General features: G+C 38.3%; 1 protein-coding gene and 1 long non-coding RNA gene across 4 annotated transcripts; one reads left to right on the forward strand and one right to left on the reverse strand.

Annotated features, from left to right (window-relative positions):
* Positions 1-99: 99 nt before the first annotated feature.
* Positions 100-15,819, reverse strand: nek8 (NIMA-related kinase 8). 3 transcript variants are annotated; one of them, XM_044201199.1, is made up of 16 exons: positions 15,523-15,819; positions 13,813-14,018; positions 12,568-12,800; positions 12,347-12,478; positions 11,662-11,870; positions 11,452-11,531; positions 11,166-11,350; positions 11,017-11,064; positions 10,322-10,469; positions 9,709-9,785; positions 8,993-9,110; positions 8,686-8,836; positions 7,422-7,585; positions 6,872-7,024; positions 4,971-5,129; positions 100-2,821 (listed from the first exon to the last, which is right to left on the reverse strand). In XM_044201199.1, exons 1-16 carry the CDS (start codon positions 15,567-15,569, stop codon positions 2,793-2,795), a joined length of 2,139 nt encoding a protein of 712 aa, XP_044057134.1. In that variant the 5' UTR covers positions 15,570-15,819; the 3' UTR covers positions 100-2,792. The 3 variants fall into 3 exon arrangements, with proteins under 3 accessions (XP_044057134.1, XP_044057135.1, XP_044057136.1); XM_044201200.1 differs by lacking the exon at positions 11,017-11,064 and having other exon boundaries at positions 15,523-15,617; XM_044201201.1 differs by lacking the exon at positions 4,971-5,129 and having other exon boundaries at positions 15,523-15,617.
* A 1,309-nt stretch (positions 15,820-17,128) lies between these two features.
* Positions 17,129-22,061, forward strand: LOC122878433. Its single transcript, XR_006378488.1, has 2 exons — positions 17,129-17,937; positions 19,839-22,061. It is a non-coding gene; the product is annotated as an uncharacterized LOC122878433 (long non-coding RNA).
* The last annotated feature ends 841 nt before the right edge of the window (positions 22,062-22,902 follow it).

Here is a 22,902-nt window from a genome sequence, read left to right on the forward strand (position 1 = left end):
CACACCATTTTATCCCACTGATCTCTCTTTACGGAGCTTTAAATTGGCTTTTGTGTGGCTGCAGCGGCCTCTAATGAAATACAATGTTTGTTTTCCTTGTTCATATTTAATATGTATTATTTATTTGGCAGATACAAGCCTATATACCTTAATAAGTACACACAACATGGCCATGACTTTAGAAATATTAAACAAATATAGTTATAATTAGTAAAAAAACAAAAACAAAATAGAGGTGACGAATGTTTTGTTGTTGAGCTGTAAGTAAGATTAATATACAAATTGTCCTGATACAGAAGCCCACGGTAGAGTCAGAGGTGGCAGGTGCCCTCTGGTGGTAGAGCAGGCAGACAAAAAGAAGAAATTTAATATTTTCTCCCTGTATTTCATGTTAAAATGTTTCTTTTCTACATAAAATAAAACCTGACTTACATTGTTACACTCATTAAAAAACAAACTGGACATAATTGTATGATAGTAGGAATAAAGAGCACATCCGCATGTTCAGATCATTTTTCACCTGCTGTATTGCCACCGGATTACATCATCATTACATCATCATGCAAGACAACAAAGGTAAACGATCCATGTCCTCAGAAAAGTTGTGAACACATCTTAAATAAATAATTACTCCCAAAACGTAATTATATTTAAAAAAAGGTGATTTCTTATTAGAATCTTGAAAAAATGCATATTAATCTACAGTATAACAACAAAATATAATAAAAGACAATTCTGATAACAGCTGTGTGAAAATTATACAGATTAATGTGTGATCGAGAATAATGGGGACTGTGGAGGCAAATTAAAAGCAAAGCTAATCGGACTGTCGCTGAAAAATCCAGCATTTTACTGTTGGTTAGTTATTAATTTTAAGATGGTGATGTACAACTTGTTTTATTTTAAAGTCAACCTTCACAGTCAGGATACGGATGTTTAATGTTTTGTTTACATCCATTAGCAGCCACTACAAATATCATGCTCTCTGAAAAAGCAGGTAACAGAGATGTAACAGATTGTCTCTGTCTGAAGACTTCAGCATCTCTTAGTTGAGAACTCTTCACTGTGAAACCACCTTCTCATATAACATAAGGTTTATCACAGGGAATATCACAGGTTGCATGTTTTATGCTGTTAAAACATCGTTTCTGACACTTGTGAGAATCATTCTGTCTTGTAGTGTTTTTTTTTTTTTTTAAATCAAGACAATAAAAGCTTTAACACCAGAAAATTCAATTCAATTCAAAGGGGCTTTATTGGCATGGGAAACAGATGTTTATATTGCCAAAGCAAGTGTGAAATAAACAACAACAAAAACATTTACATTTACTCAATACTGTACCCAAGTACAGTATTTCCATGATATGGTACTTCATACTATATTTATTTGGCATCTTAAATTACTAATTACTTTGCAGATTAAGATTATCAATACAAAATATAATCAACTAATAAATTATGATGTATTATTATAGATTAACCTACCCGGCAGTATGTAAAGTAATTTAAATTAACTCCATCTTTACCAGCTATAACATTCAAGTGATGCACACATTAATGCATCAATAATTATCCATCAACATTTATAATCCATTAATATAATATTCATTCTCTTGAAATGGGCCATTCTGTATAACGAGTACTTTTACTTTTGGTACTTTACTTGTACTGTGATGCTAATACTTTTGTACTAATTTTGAATGCAGGACTTTAACTTGTAGTATTTCTACACTGTGGTATTGCTACTTTCACTACTTAGTAAAAGATCTGAGTACTTCTTCCACCACTTTGACAGTTTTTGTTCTTAACAGTCTTTGGTCATCCCATGAATACAGTTTACACAATATACACGCATACATACACCATCTCATGTAAAATATAATACATTATATATACATTTATATATACTATTATAAGCCCTCAAAGATTCTTACAATGGAACAAAAACATGGTATGTATACTACTCTCTGCTAACAATCCCACAATGCCATTTGTCACATTTAATAAATGATGAAGCAAAATGTAGATGTCTTCATACGTGTCTGAAATCACGATTTAATGCTCACTATAGAGAAAACTACTGAGTGTTCCTTATATAGGGAGCAGTGAATGAGTGAACGAGGGAGTGAATTCGGACACAGTCACAGTCATTAAGTCTTGAAGACGTTCAGTTGAATCCTAAACAACACATCGTTATCTGGTTTGAACGAGTTACAAATGTATTGAAGGACTAATCCAATAAAACACAATGTGACCACTGACGACGTGATCGAGATTAATGTGTTTGGTTCATTTGACTAATGAGTTACTAAACACTCAAGTGGTTTTCATTCTTTTCATTTCTTTGAATTGTATCATCTCATTCACCAGTGGCTTAGGAGAGCTCAAACCAGTTTGGCTTTTACTGGTCTTTATCATGCTAACCCCGCACGTGAGAGAGGACAATAGCTCACCGCATGAAAGCTTCCTAATGGCTTCCTGTAATCCAGCTTCAGTAACAGTGTTGCAACATTCCTTTAACTCACCTGTTGTGAGATACTCCTTCTGCAGCACAAGGTGCATGACATCAAACCACGCATGAAATAAACATTCATTCCTGGAGGGGGGGAAAAACTAGATAGAGAGCAAGACCAAGTGAAAGTCTGAGGCCGCAGCTGCAGTATGAAAGGGAATCTTTCAACTGCAGCACAGACGGGCCTCTGGGAGGAGTTATTCAGAGAAAGCTGTCCTTCACCTCATGCCACCGCCGGGCTTCATGACGAACGCTGAGTGGGTTCGTTTTTAGAACAAAATCATCTCGGGACAGGTTCCTCAAGTAAAGCTGAAACCAGAGGGAGAAAGAGACAAGGGTAAAATGTCAGTACAGCTGAAAGCACTAGCTGATTAATCGACTAGTTGACTGAGAGTTTCCATCCTCTCAATTGTGAGGATTTGCTGCTTTTCTTCATCACATATGACAGTTAACTGAATATATTTGGGTTTTGGACTGATGGTCAGATAAAACGAGGAATTTGAAGATGCCACCTTGGGCTCTGGAAAATGATAATGGGAATTTTTCATTATTTCCTGACATTTGTCAGACAAAACAATTATTCAGTTCATTGAGAAAATAATCAGCAGATTAATCAATAATGAAAATAATCGTTAGTTGCAGCCATAAACGTCAGCACAGGACTTCTCTTGCTGTACCCGATAAATCACTTTGCCAATAATAAGGCCGATAGTGGCTGAGGGTTAAGTAAAGATCGATATAAGCTTGACATGTTCTACTACCAACATGAAACAGGATTCTCCCGGTTACCTGTCTGCCAAGGACACGCCACACTGTTAAAAGCTCCCTTTAAATATTTGTTGTTTTAAATGAATGTGTTTTGTTTTTCTATTTGGGTTTGAAACCTTGTACTTTTTCTAAAGTTGAAATTAAAATTGAAAAGTGTTCAGTGTTGTGAGTTGGCGGGCAGAAATCACAATTACAGTTTTTTGGACTCAACACCTGGACAAGAAAGACGTGTGTGTAAATGCCTTATGTTTTTTGCAAACTCACTTATGAGTTTTAGCACATGACTTGTTAAATCTCTGTCTTTGAATAGGTGTGATGAAGAGTTTCAGTGTCCGATGATCTAAATGATGTTTTAGATGCTCATCACCAAGAATAAAAATTTGGACACAAAAATATCTGGTACAAAAATAGTCAGATTTCAAGATTTTCAATATCTGCAGAAAACATGTAGACTTTCAACTAAAAATATCAATATTTGGTTTCATGTGTACAGTGACACCCGAATCTCACTAGAGACAAAAGTCTGCTGTTCTCATAAAACAGCTGACTGTGCAGGAAAAAGACCTCACAGACACGCTGGAGTCAAAGAGTTTCTGACTCAAATCAGCCTCACCACCTAACTATGATTTTGTTGGTTTGTTAGTAAACTTTAAATTAGCCCTGCCTACAGAGGGTCGCTCAGTAAGGAAAATAGTTTTGCTGAGTATATATTGTGTTCTTGTGTTCATGACTTTTCCTGCCTGTCCATTCATGATAAAATATGCATTTAATTCTTTAATAAAATCACAGTGTTTGCGGGTTTAAGGTTGTGTTGTGTTCATACACAAATATTGATCCCGTAATATTTATAAAAAGTATATACTGTACATGAAACCATACAGTATATCAACACTGTTCTAATAAGGTGTAGTATTATGCTTATCAGTTCCTGGTCCGGTCCGATCAGTATCACAGAGCCAGTTATTATGCAGACCCTGCTAATGACCTCTGAGTGTTAGTACATGTTGGTGTCCATGTCCTTGTCACAGCGTTCAGGTCAAAGAAACATTTAAATAGCAGCCCTGTGGCCTGTAGCGAGGATTACCAGCATCTCTGTTACTTATTGAATTGTGATGCAGTTTAATCTTCTCTAAATCTGCAGCTATTTTCAATTTGGAGTGTAGAGGGATGATTTAATCCCACCTTCATTGTTTTTCAGTTTTCATTAGAATCTGTGGCTTTTGCACCGTCACTGTTGGAAGAAAGAGGTACAGACTGCTATTGTCAGTAGGAGCCAGAGGTCTATGGCCATGCCATTCAGTTCAGTTTAAAATCAATCGCCACAATGTAAAATTGGACTGAATTATTACTTTTGCCATGTAGATATAAAGGTTCTGATGGAGTTTGCAGAGTATGGCTGAAAGGAAGTAGTTTGTTAATATAAACAGAGCACCTGTGACTGGAAAATCTTTAAAGATGTATGACTGCATGAAACAAAGCTATAGTCATGTATTTAGCCAGTGAGCTCTCAAACTTACAAATGAGTCCTTTCACAGTTCTACATGGACAAACATGCGTCTGTGTCGACGTTATCAAGAGAAGCTTGTCTCAAGTTCTTTCATCTGGGGATTAGCACCCTCTCTGTTAGATTCCACCACATCCAAACTTCACACAGTGTTTGTTAACAAAGGGGTAATAAGCGAAATATTACGTTTCACTGCCAGCAGAGTGTTGCCATGACAACAAGCCACTGATGTCACCGCGAATGGATGACTCTCGTCAAGCTGCACCGCCTTCGGTATCCCAGAATCCTCCTCTTTTCTTCCGAGGCGGCCGCGGGCCCCCTTTCCCCAGGTGTACACCTCCCCTTCTGTAGAAAGCGGGAGAAGAAGGAGCTGGTCACCATTTCTCCAAATTCACAGCGCAAACCTCAGGATGCATTAATCCACACGAATCTTTAACTGACAGCTCTGTCTGTTCTGCAGTGGCAGCATAATGGCTCTATCTGAAGGAAGTCAAAGCTGAACAAAGACTTCCCTCAACAAAGAAAACTACAGGCATGGCTGACTTTCTCCCCAGGGAGCCAACCGCTGGCACAATATATTTTACCATTTTACCCTCAGCTGTAAGAACAAAAACACACACACACACACACACACACACATCTGTTACCAATCTGTTAACCCACATGTTTAAAGAACCATACCGATGGTTTTGTATGTTTAGCCCATTAGCTAAAAACCCTGTATAGTTTACATTACTGCTAACTTGCAGAGACTTGAAACTTGTTCGAGTAACAACATCCATCACAATGAACATTGAATCTACTTTGTTTTTGAGTTAAAGTTACACTGCTGTTGTGTGGTCACATAGTTGCTCGCAGGGACCGTTTGAAAATGGGTGACTCTCGTTAAAATGCAGTATCCCAGAATCCTCCTCTTTTCTTCTAAAGCAGCTAAACCACAGATATCTGAACAATGTTGTCTCAACTCAGAGCTGAGTAGTGTTTACTTGTGCAACTCCTACTCATACATATCTCTAAACAACTTTTTTTAAGTGAGGGATTCAAAATGAAGGAAAATAGAGACATTTAAAAAAAATGCTTCCTTTGTGGACAAGTGATTGTTGGGAAATCTGCTATCTTGCAGAACAGCAAGCATTTTAATGCAAAACCATAAAATTCACATCATCCTTATTTAGAATATTTGTTAGGGCTTATTTGTCTTCCAGGTATAATTACCAGACAACATGGCTCGTGTATGAAACGCTTTTCAACAGCGACTGTTAAGTTTCAGACGTCAGGGTTTTCTGATTAGGGTTTCAAATCAGTTCCAGCATTAACCAGCATTACCATGCAGTGACAAGATGACTCACCACTTTTAAAGGCCCTGCACACCTATGCTACACCCAAACAGGTGATTTCACCTACTTTGGCTGATTAGACCTCTTCTAATGGTGCAGTCAGAACGGATTTCGCTGTCTATTCATTTCTACGTGGATCGAGGTGAGACAAGTTCAGTTCTAGTCGTGAAATGACCAGCCTCCTTCGCTTCACACAGAGTTAAATTTCACTAAACAGTGACAAGCGAAATCGCAAGGTTCTCCAAAGTACAGCTGGATTGGATCAACCTCTCATTCAGGAAATGTTGTTAGTTTATATTCTTGTTTTATAACTGCATGGTGAAATAATACAAGCAGCAGAGAAGAAGGGATGCTGCTTGGCTGCAGTGAGTGTAAGGACAGTGACAAAGGTTAATAACAACTTTGTGGATTGTGGACCCCCTGCTTTTGGCCACACCATGCAAGGAAATTTCACCTGGCGGATGACTGCAGCTTAAGGTCTATGTGTGTGTGTGTGTGTGTGTGCGTGCAGACTGTGCTTGATCAGTATCTCCTTGACACTCCTGTTAGCTTTGTTGCATCTGTTACGGTGGAACAAATTACATCTTTATCATTCGTTCAAGTAATCCAGTGACCTCACGTATGTCCCAGCCCATCTTCTACCTGAGCAGAGGTCTTATTAGCCAAAATAACTTAAAACCCCTGTGGAGGTGTACAGGGCCTTTGAAAACAGAGAAGGACAAAATATCACATATAGTCCATTCTACTCACCAGATCCAATGGCTAAGGTGAAAGCGTCTCCACAGGCAGCCATGGTGATGCCCTGCAGCCCAGGCACCGGGTAGGGCACACGGCTGCTACGACGGGAACTGCAGCCCATCTGGCCATGCTGGTTGCTGCCAAAGGTGAAACACTGACCTCTTTCTGGACAAGGAAAATGTGGGTGAAAGTGGTGATGCTTTGTTTAAAAATCAATATCAGTGTTAAGACTTTGACAAAATAAATGCGACGATGATTGATTATTAGTAGTCTCATTTTATGCCAGAGGTGTTGTAAAAAAAAAAAAGATTGCACTTCTATCTGTCACATGTTTATTTAGCTTTAGCTCTTTAGATTCACTGAAGAAGTTGAACAGGTTGGAAGTGATCTTTCCAAGTAGCCTTTCACGTAATCTGATGCTGCATGAACCTAGAAAACTAGTTTGGCTAGCGCTAAATGAAACAGTGACCTTCTCTCACAATAAATGACAAGAAATGCATATAAGCAAAACAAGTCTGCTACAAAAATGTGATTTTATTGATTAATAATTGGAATATTTTACCTGTAACAGCAACAGAATGGGCTGTCCCAATGTCAATGTAAACAATCTTCTCACTGCTGAGTGGGGCTGATTGGACAGGAGTGTAAGAATAAACTTCTTCCACCTGATTCGAGGGATTTGGTTCCTCTCCAGCTGTTATTTTATCCAGCCCGAGCTTGTTGAACCTGACCACAACAAAACAACAAAATCAAGGTACTTATAACAGAGTAAGAGAGAAAAACTGCATGTATTCTATTCTTTTAAACCACTCCTTCAATATAAAATGTATGTTTAATCACAAAACCCTTTATTAATATTAATTTTAATATTTTTTATTTCTGTTTCCTTGTCTGCTGCAGGTAGCTGCTGAGCCGCAGGTATTTGAACAATGAACTGCTTCTTCTCCGACCTGAAATGAACGCTGTTGTGTTTACTGTTGCTTCTCTCCTCTCTGTCATTTTAGAAGAATGCGGTCTCACAGGTTGTGCACCAGAAAAGTATCTATGTGCAGCATAGCATCTGATTTCATCTATCACCACCCCAATCACATGTTATAAACTCGTTCATGTGCATGGGGTGGTGATAGATGAGCCTGGCATGCTGTACTTTTGCTTACATTCACCATATCAGTGACTGTATTTTGGAGAGATCCACTGGCATAAAATCAAAGAGAAATTAGCACCTGCAGTGTTGAGGACAGCGCTCCTATCCATTACATGTTGCAACTGCGGTCATAACTCGTCAATTAATTCAAACAATTCAGCCCTGCTTAAACGAAATCTCTCAAAAAGTTCTCTACTCCATATATATTGGTGCGGTCTCTCACGCTTTCATACCTGAAAGCTGATCATGTAGCCTGTATATTAGACGCTCCATGTATCAATGTTTTTACTTCCCCTTGAAAACCAGTCAAGACTTTTCTTTACACCTACCTTTGACTACGTGTAAGATTCAGTCTCAGATGTAGCACTACACCTAGATGGTGTAACGGCTATGTAGGGCTTAAGGTGCATTTTACGTCCAGCCTAGTCTTACGATTGGGTGTAAGTATAAATGGTGCAACCGGCCCCAGGAAAGTATCTCTATGCACCATCTCCTTTCATCTATCACCACCCCATGCATATGAAAGATTTTATAACATAAGCCTACGTATCCTTTATTGAAAGCTTATGGCAAACATATAATGAAATGAGATGTTTCACTGCTGCTCATTAGCTCAGGTCAGTCAGTGACATATTAACAGAGACTAATGGCCATAGTTTTGGGTGGAAAAATTTTGAACTACCTGTTGCTTCCACATGCCACAATGCTGTACTGGGTGCTGATAATCATGGAGCAGTCAACTCCACACACCACCCTCTGGGCCTCAAATTCCACAGGTAAACACACCTGCTGTGGAGAGTTGTGGGTATCTTGGGTGCCTAGCCCAAGGCGACCTTCCAGACAGAGGAACAAAAACAAGGACAGAGACCTAACAATCAAGCTGTGTGCCAAGATGCTGCTGTCATAAATGAGTCACATACAACAAAACACCAAAAGTTGAATACTAAGATAGTTTGTGAGTTTGTAAACAACCGGTTCATTTATTATACCATTGTCTCCTCTTCCCCAGGCAAATACTTCTCTTTCATTGGTCACAGCGAGTACGTGGGAAGCACCACATGACACCTGAACCAGCTCGTAGCCGAGGAGTGCCTCAACTATCTTCGGCTGAGTACAAAAGCAGAGGAGGAGGAAAGAAACGTCATCATTGTAATGTTTATATTACATATTTTTGTCAAAAATCTGGACCTGGTTCGATTCAAGCCAGGGACATTTTTTGTCATACCACTCACTCTCTCCCCTTGTTTCCTGACTGCCTCTCTACTATCAACAGCCTAATTAAAGGCTAAAATGCCAAACAACATTTATAGGGACCAAAAATATATTTTTTAACGAACATTTTGTTTTACAATGTTTGTAAATGTTTTGGCTTTTATTTTATTTTAAGGCATTTTTGCTGTAATTTAGGACATTTCCTCATACATTTTGACAGAAAAGAGCATGCAAAAAAACAATTAGGAAGTGTGTAGAATTCACAGTGTCTGCTTCAGAAGCACATATAGTATGAAGCAAAAATCAGTAAAAACAAAACTTTGGAAGACACATGGATGAACAAAATATTAGAAACAACAGTAGAACTTAATGCAGGACTGTTGTATTTGACTGCATCGGTTTTAGTTAGGTGTATCTAATAAACTGGCAACTGAGTGTGCATTTAATATGAGTGCAACATTCAAATATTTTCCTTTGAATGGTGGACATGTACCTGCGTTACATCATTGAAGTTACCATGTCCTAGACAGCCGTTGCTCCCACTTCCAAACGTCATGATAATGCCCCTGTCTGCAAATTGAAAATAAAAAGAAGGGATTAAAGACTATTAGTTGATGAGTGTAGGTGTATTCTTATGTAGACCAACAGAATGCTTCTAATCCATAGCTAGGAAACGCTAATCTGCGTCACTACAGTGAAAAGTGATGAAAGAGAGGCCACTGAGCTGAGAGGAAGGGTCTTTAATCCTGTTATCTGCTTTGCAGTGCTGGATGGACTGTCACCAGCCTCCTAAAGCACACTGACTAACAGAGCACCACAGTGTGAGCTCAAGAAAAACTACTTCCAAACTGCTAGGCAAGCATGGAGAGGTTTATTTTATCCACACTATCTGATCAAGAGGATAGTGGAAAAAGAGCTGACTGTATCCACACTTTCATATGTACGTTCAAATGCTGTCTCAGTGTTTCACAGCCATGTGGTGCAGTGTGTGAGGGCAGAAAACAGAGAATAAACATCGATTTCCTTTATCAGAGCTCCCTGCTAAGCTAACTGGGCATGGATGTGATGTCTCTGATTAGTTATACAAAGCGGAACGGCCCACCGACCTGTCATGCAGGTGGTAAAAAGATCGCCACAGGACACAGACTTGATGGTGACTCCAGACTGACCCTCAAGGAAACGTGAAATGAACTGAGGCTGCATCTGCTCCACAACACCAGGCAGACTGGCCTCACCTGACCCCACTGATGGTGCCTGTAACAATAAATGATTATTAGTCTGTGATGAGCTGAGAGATGATTTTAATGGGGGCAAAATAATGAGAATGTAACTCTTTCCTGGAAAACATAGGTAACTAAAAATGTTAAAGAAAAAATCCACCCTCTGATACACCATTAGGAACCCTCAATCTGTGGTGTTCAATGCCTTCCAGCAGTTATTTTATTATTAAGTACCCATATTCCCCAGCCAAACTCATTTAACTCTACGTTTACTAGAGTTTCCTAAAATCCAGAAAATCCAATCCAAAAACATGTTACTTTTAAATTGGTGGCGGCTGTTTTTACTGAAGCAACTGCTGGATAGAATTTGCTTCTTCAACACTGGATTTTCCCCTCTCAAGTGGTCTACTAAGAAGCTCTTCGAGGGGCTGACCCCAAAAGTAGATTTGTATTATTGATATTTTTGATAGCTGAAAAAAATTAACTGCATTATAGATGCTGTAAAACTATATTGGTGTGACAATCGCTAAACTGTATTTGGCTAGTTATCTGTGAGAATAAGAAAACATACATCCTCGTACATCAACAAGTTGACCCAGGAGTGCAGAGTAGATCACAGCTGTTCCTTCCTATAGGGAGGATTTTCCTTTATAATACATTACTTTTTATAAATTATAAAAAGGAGCTTTGTTAACAAGTCAAAAAAAAAAAAGTAAGGGTTTACACAGACCTCCCATGTAATAAGACGCCCTGACTTGGTCACCCCCATCTTCTGGGTGCGGCCCAGAGACACTTGAAGCACCTCAGTGTTGAGCATCGGCAGGCGGAGAGGCGCTGAGATTCCACTTCCCCACGTATACACCGAGGACAGCGGGAGGGAATGCAGCTTCCCCGATCCCAAACTGACTGATCCGTCTGTTTATGCCCAAGAAATAACAACCAATTTGTAATTAAAGTACTGTGCTCAACCTGGTACAGCTAGTTCTGTTTTCAAATGATGACATTATGTGCCTGACCTCTGGACCTGTTAGTAGGAACTCTCCCTCCTGGTCTACCTTGAGGACCAGTATGCACAGTAGACAGTGGTTTCTCAATCCTGGAAAAGGCCAGAGGAGGTAATTTTTTCATAGAATATAGGAGAAGAACTCATTACACAAAAAACAGGAAATCTTAATCTCAAATCGTGTGTGTTAAAACATATGTCTAGTCATGCATTAAGGCACTACCTGCGCATTTTGACATTGCCTATATCCGTGTAGAGATTAAGCAGGGGCCTGATGCATATGGGAAGAGCCATTATTTCATTGAGTTGAGGCCGTTTGGATGGATCCAGATTAAGCATGTTGAGGATAAGCTGTCGGAGCTCGGGGCTGTACCGGTCTGAAATTGGAGCAAATGTTCCGCTCATGATCTTCAGAACGAGAGCGGGTAGATTCTGAAACCAAAAGTAAAGAGCAGTAAAATTACAAAATGTATTATAAATATGAGAAAACCCCCCAATCCCCGACCCCAAATCCCTGCTAAAGATTTTCACATTTCACATTTTCACACGGAATTAGTAGTGAAGACAGATTCGAGTGCCAGCTAAATTTATGTGAGATTTTGTGAATTATTGATCTGTGTTCAATCAAAAGCCCCGACAATCTGCTTTAGCGTTCAACATGGGACAACATCATATTAAATATTCTGAGAATTTGTAAGAATACATCTCCCATGGCGTAGATAGTGTTGTTAGGATGGTTTCCTTGCTTTTTTACACAGCAATCTTTTATGCATTACAGCAATCTTTTATGCATTACACTTTGAGTTAGAGGGAAAATACTTAAAAGGTTAACACAAACATTATTGCATTATTTGAATCACTACATCCAAGTAAGTGAGGAATTTTTGTAAAGAAAATGTTTTATGTACAGCAGCCTCGAAGGCTCTCTTAAGGCTCGCTAGCTCATAGAGCACACAGCCCAAAGCCCAGATGTCACTCTTCTGATTATACGGCTTTCCCTCACACAGCTCTGGGGAGATGTAGCATGGGGTCCCGACCACCTGCAGAGTAAAAAAAGGAGGCATTGATTTGTGCTTACACATGTTAGGATTCAACATATGAACATGAAACCAAAGGCTAATCAACTCACCGTGTAAGCTTTGCTCTTGCTGACAAGGATTTTGGAGATGCCAAAATCACCAATTTTGACGATCATCTGGTGCTTGTCAAGAAGAATATTCTGTGTCTTAAGGTCTCTGTGCAAGATAAGTTTGTTGTGGACGTGGTACAGGGCAAGTAAGATCTGTACAAAGAAGTGAAGGATGGTGTCCTCGTCCAGCAGAGAGTTACAGCGCTTCTGTATGTAATCAGCCAAGGTTCCACCTGCATGAAGAAAACATTGAGAAGAGAATAAACAAGATGATTTCTGTTCATTAAAACCATAATAACTTAGAAATCGATCAAGTTACTGGGTTTAGCAGGGAGATGATGATATCAAAGCCAATAAGCAATGGATTTAACAGGCTTTCAGAACACAGCAGGGGCTCTTGTTGCTCAAGTCAAATGTTAATGTCAACAAAGAATAATCATCTCATGTAAATAAATATTTATCTTTTTATTTGTTATGATGAAGCAGTGTGCCTCAGCATTTTTGTATCCCAAGCTAATAAACAATTCCTGCTTCAAGGTCAGAACTTAAACTAAAACTAAACTATACACCCTCCATCAGAGATTTGCATTAATGTCAAGCAACACAACCATTTTTAGCAAAGCCAGGCAAAATGTTATTTTACATTTTTGTCCTTTTCCTGCTAAACTTTAATTTAGTTTAGTTTAGTTGAGATTCTGAGGTAAAAAAGAGGTCATAAATTCACAGACGACTACAAAAATGTACAGGGTTACACAAGTCCAAGACTTACCTAAGCCAAACTTAACTACTACACCAATAGTAGGATGATGATAACGACATGGCAAGAAAATGACAAATAATTCAAACAAAGCAACAAGAGAGAAAAAATCTTACAAAATATTAAAGTTGTTAGGAGTCAAGGAGCCTTGACAGCAAAGGTTTGGTCTTTAACCTGAACACAAGAACAGCTAAATGTTTCAGGCTGAATACTGGCCCTGGGTCTTGCTGCAGTGTTTTGGACTAATTGATGGCGATCTACCTATTTTTACATTATACCTTGTAATATAACAGAAAAGTTAACTGATCACATTTTCCCTCAAAACACCACCACACAGATTGATATTAGATGTTCTCGTTTGGCCTTCCCAGGCCTGACATGGGAACAAGAAAAGGTATGGAGCCCTACAGCACTAAGCCATGGGAAAAGTGAACCATTTGACAATGAACAAAAGGGGTTCATGTAATAAGATATTACAGTAAGCTTACCTGGTGCATACTCCATAGCTATCATGAGGGCCTTGTCTTCCAGGAAGTTCTCATAGTACTCTATGATATTTGGATGGTTGAGTAGTTTCAGGACCTGACACTCGTTCTGAGCTGCCAGACGTTCGTCTCGTGACATCTGCTCCACTGGGATCTCCTTCAGGATGACAAAGGCCCCGTCGCTGCGCCTGCGGCACAGGTGAACGATCCTGACACGGGAGGAAAATGAAGACAAATTAAATGTATATTTTGTTCCATAAACAATATAGTATGATGGTCTTTGATAGTTTAGATCTGGTGTGCCAGTGTTACTGAGCATAGGCCCTAGTTTTGTTTTTGACAAACAAGCATTTTGTATGATTTGAGGAAATAAATGATAAGTTGATGAGTATGACAGTGAATCAGTGGTGTAAAAGTACTTGTGTCCTTTACTCATGTATATGTATTTGCAATAAAATGCAATATAGTATCAAAAGAAAATAACCTCTTTGGATCAAACAAGAATGTTTACTATCGAAGTGTTTTATTATTGTTGCGTATGTAACCCAACAATTCCATACACTTCTGGTTTTGTGGTACTCTTTAAAAAGGGGGAAATAATGTGAAAGGACCCGCAAACATGGTGCTTCTGTTTGCTTATTATGTGTGAGAAAGGGCAGTGTGTGTTTCCCTCTGGAAGTCACTTAGACAATGATTTTCAAAAACAATCACTACATATTTAGCACAGATAAAGATGTAATGTACAAAAATACAGATTTACATTATTTTCTGCATGTTACAGTAAATTAGTAACACGGTTAGACAAAAAATATCTTATCACTATGGCTAAATGACTTCTGTCACATGGGCTCATTAAAACCCATAAGGTATGATATGAGTGTAACTGAGTATTTATTTAAAATTTGAATCTATAAAAACTAACTGGTATAACTTCAAATAAATTTAGTTGTGTAGAAAGTACAAAATTACCCTCTGAAATGTTGTAGTATATAAGTATATGGTGGTTTCCTAAAATAAAGTAACATTTTAAAAACGTACAGTTGTACTGTAATGTTACAGGTCCTGCGTTAACATACCTTATGACTTTTCACCTCTGCTGTATATTACATTTTTAAATAGTTGCAAAATGAGCAGGGTAAAGTTTAGGATAAATCCAGTTCCAGTATATTGTTTGATGTAATAATCTCATGTCTCTCTTTGCAGACATTTTCCAGCAACTCACTATCTTTAAATAGCATCCTTGTCATTCACATGTGAAGTATAGCCACTAGTAATTCAAAGTAGTGTGAATGCAATAGCTCAGATGACTGCAATAATTAACTTAACTCACGTTACCTTATAACTAGCCTAGCTAAAATGTCCACACAACAAAACTTTTAAAAAGAAAATCCACACAAACTGTAAATGACAAAACCTACAAAGTTTGCTTAGAAATTAGAATCCCAGAGTGGTTTTGGCATTAAGATTGAGCACACAGCTAGGCTCTATATGCTTTTAAGTAACCTTTTTTGTAAACTTCAATGCCCCGTTACTTTTCTAGACATGTCTACGTTTCCTGCGTCAAATCGCATCCAGTTAGCTTCATTTTTTTTACAGACTTTTAGCTTTCTTAGTTCACGCATGACATATATTTGAAAATACGGCATAATGACAGATGTGTGTAACACAAAACAGCTACGAACTGTTAGTAAACTTTAAGTTAGTTTAGTTTACCCGAAAGCTCCTCTTCCGACAACTTTTATTTTCTCATACTTCTCCATCGCTGATCCCAATCGTCTCCGCCGTCTCCAGGCAACCCGTCCCCAGCACTACAGGGTGCAACAAGGGACAAAAAAAAAGGCGAAGGGAAAACTCTCTTGCCAGACATGCCAAACTGGAAAAGGACGCTCACAGAAGTTACAGTAATGACTAGCCTACTGCTGTGACACACATTTTAATAAATGTTTTCAGTCACAGAGGAAGAGATTTAGACAGTCTGAAAGTGCGCCAGCATGCACAATACCCGGGCCCTGAAACTGAAGCAACTAAATGGAATTCAGCAATCATTAATTATTATATACGCCTGTGCTTTTCCTACAGTGACATGTCAAAATGTCTGCTTAAAACACTGGACAAGGCAAAGAAATCAATTTCCACTATATAACAACAATTTAGTTTGAAGTCTGTCCTCCTAGTTCTTGTAGTCATCATAGAGGAAAGATCACATCCAATCAACTGAAAAGTGACTTCCTATTTTAGGTTTACATTACTGCCTTTGTTACTATACATTTTATGTGATTTTATTTGTACTGACATGTCAAAAATGTCTTCTGTGAAAACTTAAGTGAAGTGAAAACTGAAATGGAGACAGCGAGGCAGTGAGAGAAACACTGGGACAGATGTGATTAGTGTAGCGTCTTGAGCATGGACTTCAGATAATGTGGTCTTACATCCAGACGCCTGGTGATTATAAAGCGCCTTCCCCTTGTCTGAGATAAGCAGGAAGGAGGCTACATGAGCACTGTTTCCCCTCTCTGCCATGATGGGGATAATAAATGCTTTGTGCTGTGACAAAGCCTGCTCTGTGTTGTGCTGAAGTACATACCTCCACTATTATCATCAATCTGAAATAATGATATATCACCATAAACAGTGATCTTCATGTAATTGAACCTTTTCTCTACAATTTTCAGTTTTTTAAATTAAGCTCGGTGGAGGGAAGATGAGGTGAGTAGGTAGTTTAACAAACAATAGTTTGCTCTTTCCCAGGGATATAATATCTCAATAAAGGAGCACCTAAAGGATCTTTGCAGTATATACGCCATTGCTCAGACCAGCTTAGTGACATATTTGGCCTGTCTTCTGTCAGCAGCAGATCTGTCTCCAGACGCAACAGTCAGTGTCCAGGAATGCACTGTGTAGGATAGTGAAACTGATGCTAAACCCAAGGTATGAATCTGCGCCTGAGGAGCCATTCATCTTTGGAGATTTCTTAAGACATACAGTTGTGGGGGAGGTTGTTTCATCACAACGATGCTTTCACCTCTTTCTCTCACCTTTAACAGATAGGCCTTTTTCACACAAGACGTTATGCCATTTCACAGGAGGAAAAGCACAGACGTGATATTAATAAAATGAATAACGGCTGAATCGTTAATGTTAGTAGTAACACCTGAACTTTTCCTACTATGACAAGTCAAAATGTCTTATTGCCTATTGATGTTGATTTCTGACCAACAACTGCAGCTGAATTTTAGCAAAACATTTTTTATAAGCATGTCCAAAGCATTATCTCAGACTTTTAACCAATGGCTTTCTTATACTTTTATTTTAACTCACTAAGATGTGTGCATGTATATATACAGTATTTATATGTGTGTGTGTGTGTGTGTGTGTGTGTGTGTGCTTGTGTGTACATATTTATTTTTATAATAAACTTAACTATTATTGTTAGCTAACTAGACAGTGTTATAAAATCTATTTCTCTTGTTATATTGTATTACAATTATTAATATGTTTGATGATTAGAGTTGTCACTACAACACAGATAACAGTTAAAACATGATGAATTAGGGCTTACTAACACAGTATGGACATAATCAATACATTTAATCAAGTTCAATAAAGTATAAATTACCATTAACCCACACTCCTCTGGAACCTACAATGGAAAAGTGCCATTTTACTGCCAGAGAATGAAAGTGAATCTTCCTCTGACCAAGCTAGACCTATTTTTGTTTGGCTATTTACGATGCACTCGCTGGAAATCAATTAACCCCTAGATTTTCTCTCTATTGGCTGCTTGCAGAGGCTCCACAGTAGCTGTTTCTCAACAACCCTCAGGGGAAAGAAAAATCACCCTGAGATCAATATGGTTCAGTGCTGAGCCAGGCACAAAGATTCACATCACTTGATATTGGGAGACCTTCTCAACAGACAGTTTGCTGTAGCCTGGGTGCATCAACAACAACAACAACAATTTCAACAACAACAGCTACTACAGTATAAAACCTTGCTGTCAGAAATCCTGAGCTGTTTCTTTGGAAACCTGAAGCTGTGAGGAACTGCAGGTTTCTGTGAAAAGCTAAAGGCTCTCAGTCTCTCATACTACAGCAAAATAACCATGATGAGGCAACCAGGAAACACAAGGTATTAAATTACATTTCTCTCTCTTACTGCAGGGTGTTTTGTTACAGAGAGACTTATACTCAATGGATATAAGTAGATTAATTATATGGTTCATGTTTCATGCTTGAAGTTTCATACTTTAGCAAAAGAAAATGGAGCATTAGACCTATTGACTTAACACTTAACACATATTCATTCCTCTCTTTCTCTTTTGTTTGTCTCTCTCAGACACATAAATACACATGTAATTAAATTAATTAAAATAATTACTGTAGAGCTGTGTAACTCGACTGTTTTGAAATCGCTTTATGAAAGGAATTGCAGTATTATTAATCACAGGGAATTTTCTAGCACATCTCAACAATCACTACCCCACAGAGGCAGTAGTCTGATTGCAGCCGGTGGGCGTTCCTGTCGGGCACGGCTTTGATTGGCTCATGTGGTACAAGAACGCCCACTGTTTCTTCTTCTCTACTTTGGCTTTTTGGCCAAAAAGGACAATTTTTTGGCTATCTAGTGGCCATTTTCCACTGAAACAACTTTTCTGCAGATGTATTTCTGTGCAAAAGATTAATAAATTGTATAAATATTTTTTCCTTTTCAAAACTTGAAAAATTATTTTAATCTTAAAGATCATCAATGTCTCTCTTTACAATGTCAGCATATGATACCTGTGGTACACATGATGCATCATGTTGACCTCCTTCCTTGGCATTGATGTTGTGCTCCAAAACCTCAAATGTAATGTTTTATTGTAGACAAGCAATATATTGAACACAATATTAATGATAAAAGATTACTATTAACGTAGCAGGATCAGAAGATAAATGATTTTAGTAATCAAAAGCACTTTACTTAAAAATAACACAGAAGAGCTCACGTTTATCAACAAATAACTGTTTCAATATTTTCAGCAAATAGAAAAATCAAGTCCAATCTCAGATATGGGACGGACAGGAAGGTTGTTTGTTCAGTATTTTAAAACACTATACTGATGCTCAAATGTTGTACTTAACTGACAATAACTAATCACTATGGTATTTGTATATTTTCATGTTTATAATACAAATGACTTGAATGTCAGTGACAGCAACCTGAATTCAATTTCTTAAACCGTCTTAATATATTCGGGTTTATATATAAAAATCAGAATCAAAGAATAGTTTTTCCTTACAGCTGATGGTTCATTTATTACAATATATAAATGTTTAAACAACAACAAAGCACTTATTTCCACTTATTGATTCAAAAAATGTGCATGGTTATAGATTAGGTACAATTATATGTGAATCAGGGAGAATTAATACAATGTGTGCAGTGTTATTACACTTGTTTACACTCAGCAAAGTTTTCAAACTTCCAAAGACAGAGAGCCACTTTGATAGAGGAGAGTAGATGGACAGCAGGACACCTGTAAGATGAAATGGACACAAACATTAGATAGTTGTTTCAATATAAGAAATCCAATTAAGCAACTTCTACCCAAAGTTAAAATGTCATTATAGGTGTCTGCTTTTAATGTCCTCACATGAACAGAGTGTAAAATCATATTCACCACCAAATACTGCATTTCAAGTTGTTGCTATATTTATGTGAAAGACAAAGCAAAAAAATACAGGAAATGGCAAAATTCTGCTCTAACAGGTCGTGAGTTGCAGCTGGATATGTGAAAGAATAAATCTAAAAATATATATATGATTACCGAAGAAGAAGCATCTATACTGTAGTGCCTGCATTACACAAGTGGATCACTACAGTTAAATATTAGCAGCATCATATGATCAAAGGTAATGTGTAAATCAAGGTTTAATGTGTTGAAGCTAACTGTAGTGATGTGTCAGCCTGTATGCAGGAACAAGTTAGAGGTTACACCAACTTCATCTCATGGGTCCCTTTTCTTTCTCTTTTCCCTTCTCTATTAGATTCTTATTCTTCTTTTGATTTCCTGGTGGATCCCAAACAACTTTAACAAAGGTGCATACCGCCACCTACTGTACAAGAGCATGTAACCAGAATCAGAATCAGCTTTATTGCCAAGTAGGTTTACACATACCAGAAATTTGCTTTGGTATTTTGGTGCCTGACAATAAACATAGTAGAAACATAAAGAAGTATGAAGAAACATAAAGCAGCAGGTCAAGAATCGTAACTATTAAATATATATGTACAATATGACGATATGTTATTTAAGTTACAGCATGTGCAATGTGCAACATATTTACTTGTGAATGTGCAAAAGTTTATATTATTACTGTACAATATTTCTTAAATTCTTCCTACCAGCTTTGTGTCACTTAAGAATGTAATGAGTGCCTTCCTAGTGGCTCTTACCCCCTCTTCCTCTCCTCCTGTTCCCAGTATCCCCATCAGATTCCAGCCCCTCCCTGCCTCTCGGCCTCTATCACGTAACCTTTCTCTTTCTGCTGCATACATAGTGTAGCGCAATATGATATGATCCACTTTTTCTTTGACTCCACAGTTCCCACATTTGTCACTGTTCCTTTTCCCCAGTACAAACATAGTGCCATTTAATCCTGTGTGATCCAGTCTGAGTCTTGTTATGATGATTTGCTCCCTTCTGTTCCTTTCGTTATAGCTCTTTGTTAAGACCGACTTTTGCATTTGGTGATTTATCCTTCCTTTCTGGTCTTTCTCCCACTTTTTCTGCAATATCTCCATTCCTTTCTTCTTAATCACTGCTTTTCCTTCTCCTTTTCCAAGTGGAACTGGTACTTTTATTACCTTTTGCAATGCACTTTTTGCTAGTTTATCAGCACACTCATAACTGAACATCTCAGAACTGAACATCTATACCACCTCTATGAAGTCTTAGCAAGCTATAGTAAAGTTCAATGAGCAAATCGTATTAGTGAGAGAATTGTGATAACTATCCCTGAGGTACATTCTCTTTTCTTTTCCAAAATACTCATGTCTATCTTAATTTCTGGGAAAAGCCAAGGGGGTATGCTGCTACCTGGGGTTGACTTAATAGCTCCTATACATACACATAATGCTCTATACTGTAGTCTATCCACTTTTTACAACGATGTCTTTGCTGCTGCTCCATATACTATACAACCATAATCTATTGTTGACCTCATAATCACCCTATAAATGTCAACTGATGCCTTTTTATCTGCCCCCAGCCACAGCTCGTAGAAGGTTTATGCCTTTTTTGGATTTTGTTAGTTTTTGAGATGTGCTTTCCATATCTAGCCATATACCCAGGTACTTCAATTCAGACACCCTCTCCATCAGCTGACCATATATTAGCTTCTCAGCATCAATCTTGCGCTTGTTTGTAAACATCATGTAACACGACTTACTCATATGACCACTTTCTCTATTGCTTTCCTTGTATTCTCTAACATATAAGGTATATTCTTTCCCCTCATCCGTATGGCCCCATCGTCTGCAGTTAGTGCTTATTTTCTGTAGCGCTTCTGTGTATGAAACTTTTTCATTATCTTAACTCTCTGGGCTTCTCTGGCTTCTCACTGTACACTGCCTCCAAACGCAGCACTGTGCTCTCCTCCGCAGTTACAGCACGTAACCTTGGCATCCTTTTCACATTTTCCGTACTCACGTTGGCCTCCACATCTTGCACACCTTAGCTTTCCTTCACACTGCTGTGCCGTGTGCCCCAGTCTTTGGCATGCATAGCACCTGAGTGGTTTGGGAATGTATTCCCTCACTCTGTAGTTCATGTAACCCATTTGCACTGACTTAGGCAGAGTTTTCTCAAACTGAACTACTACAGATAGGGTAACCTTCAGTTAGCCATCCCTTTTACTCTTAATCCTTGTGGCATCTATTACTTTGCCTCCTTGGATCTCATTTTTAACATCTTCCATTGACATACTCAGTGAGACAAACACACATGAGGCAAAGCAGGAATGATGAAGGGAAATGTACTCGAGGCAGCGGTCACAAAAAATCTTACAGGTTAACAGGAAGGCAGTCCAAACAGTCAAACAAATGAAGGTGTGGTGATGGAAAAGGTGGGAAAGGGGATACTGCAGGGCAGGAGGGAGTGGCTGGATCTGAAATCACAGGGGACTGGGAGAGGTGGGAAAGTCTGAGAGCATACGGTGGATGGATGGAGAATGGCAATGCCCCCCACATGTACTCACTCCTACAGATAACACAAATAACTAAAAAGAGCAAAGTTCTGCTTCAGCGTTTGACTTGGCTGAGCAGCTGACCATTTCAAAATTGGACTTAAGAGTGGCAACATCAACAAATAAATAAATGCCATGATGTGAAAAAGTAATCAGTAACAAGCACATTATACTTTATCCTGCATTATTCTGTCTTTTATAGATATTTACAGTATTTTTATTCTTAGAGATCTGCACAACACAGGAAACAACCGTAACCCTCTCAACCACTGAAGGCCTCTGATTGTGTCTTCTGTTGGATGAGACTTTACATGACTCCTCTTCTTCTTTAAGATGTCATCTGAGTATTTGTTTTATAGGAGTTCAACTCACATCATTCTGCATATACTGGTTGTAATTTAGATGTTTATTTGCTTTGTACAAGTCTTACTATAAAACAAATACTTAGATATTTGATGTCTGGAGGTCAAATGTTGCTCAGCCAAGTTAGACAACACACAGTTTAAAAATAACAATTGTCATTTTAGGCATTTATTTTTTTGAGGAGTAAGCACACATATGAATATGAGAATCGGGGAAGGGGATGGCTATATTTCTATCTGAAGCAATGATTCAGGTGTCTGTGCTGGTCCTGGGGTAGACCTGGACCCTCTACGGGTTCCCTGTGCAGGAGGACGTTGTCACAAAAATAATATACAGAAAAATATTTGGAGAAAAAAAATCTCCTCCAAATGTAAGAAATGTAACTATACACGTATATTGCAGTTACAGGATGACCAGCCTCATCAATCACTATAACAGACAATATTTCTACAAAAGAAAACATCCAGAATCCAGTAAAAATAGCAAATCCAAACATTTTGTA

This window comes from Siniperca chuatsi, linkage group LG7, assembly GCF_020085105.1.
Source record: "Siniperca chuatsi isolate FFG_IHB_CAS linkage group LG7, ASM2008510v1, whole genome shotgun sequence".
Lineage (NCBI taxonomy): Eukaryota > Metazoa > Chordata > Actinopteri > Centrarchiformes > Sinipercidae > Siniperca > Siniperca chuatsi.

Excerpts from the sequence above, each read along its gene's own strand:
- nek8 (XM_044201199.1), bottom strand. The coding sequence starts at position 15,569 with ATGGAGAAGTATGAGAAAATAAAAGTTGTCGGAAGAGGAGCTTTCGG. Across the intron at positions 9,111-9,708 it reads ACTTCAATGATGTAACGCAG|CCGAAGATAGTTGAGGCACT; the intron begins GTACATGTCCAC and ends TTTTGTACTCAG. Across the intron at positions 7,586-8,685 it reads GTGGCATGTGGAAGCAACAG|GTTCAACAAGCTCGGGCTGG; the intron begins GTAGTTCAAAAT and ends TGTTGTGGTCAG.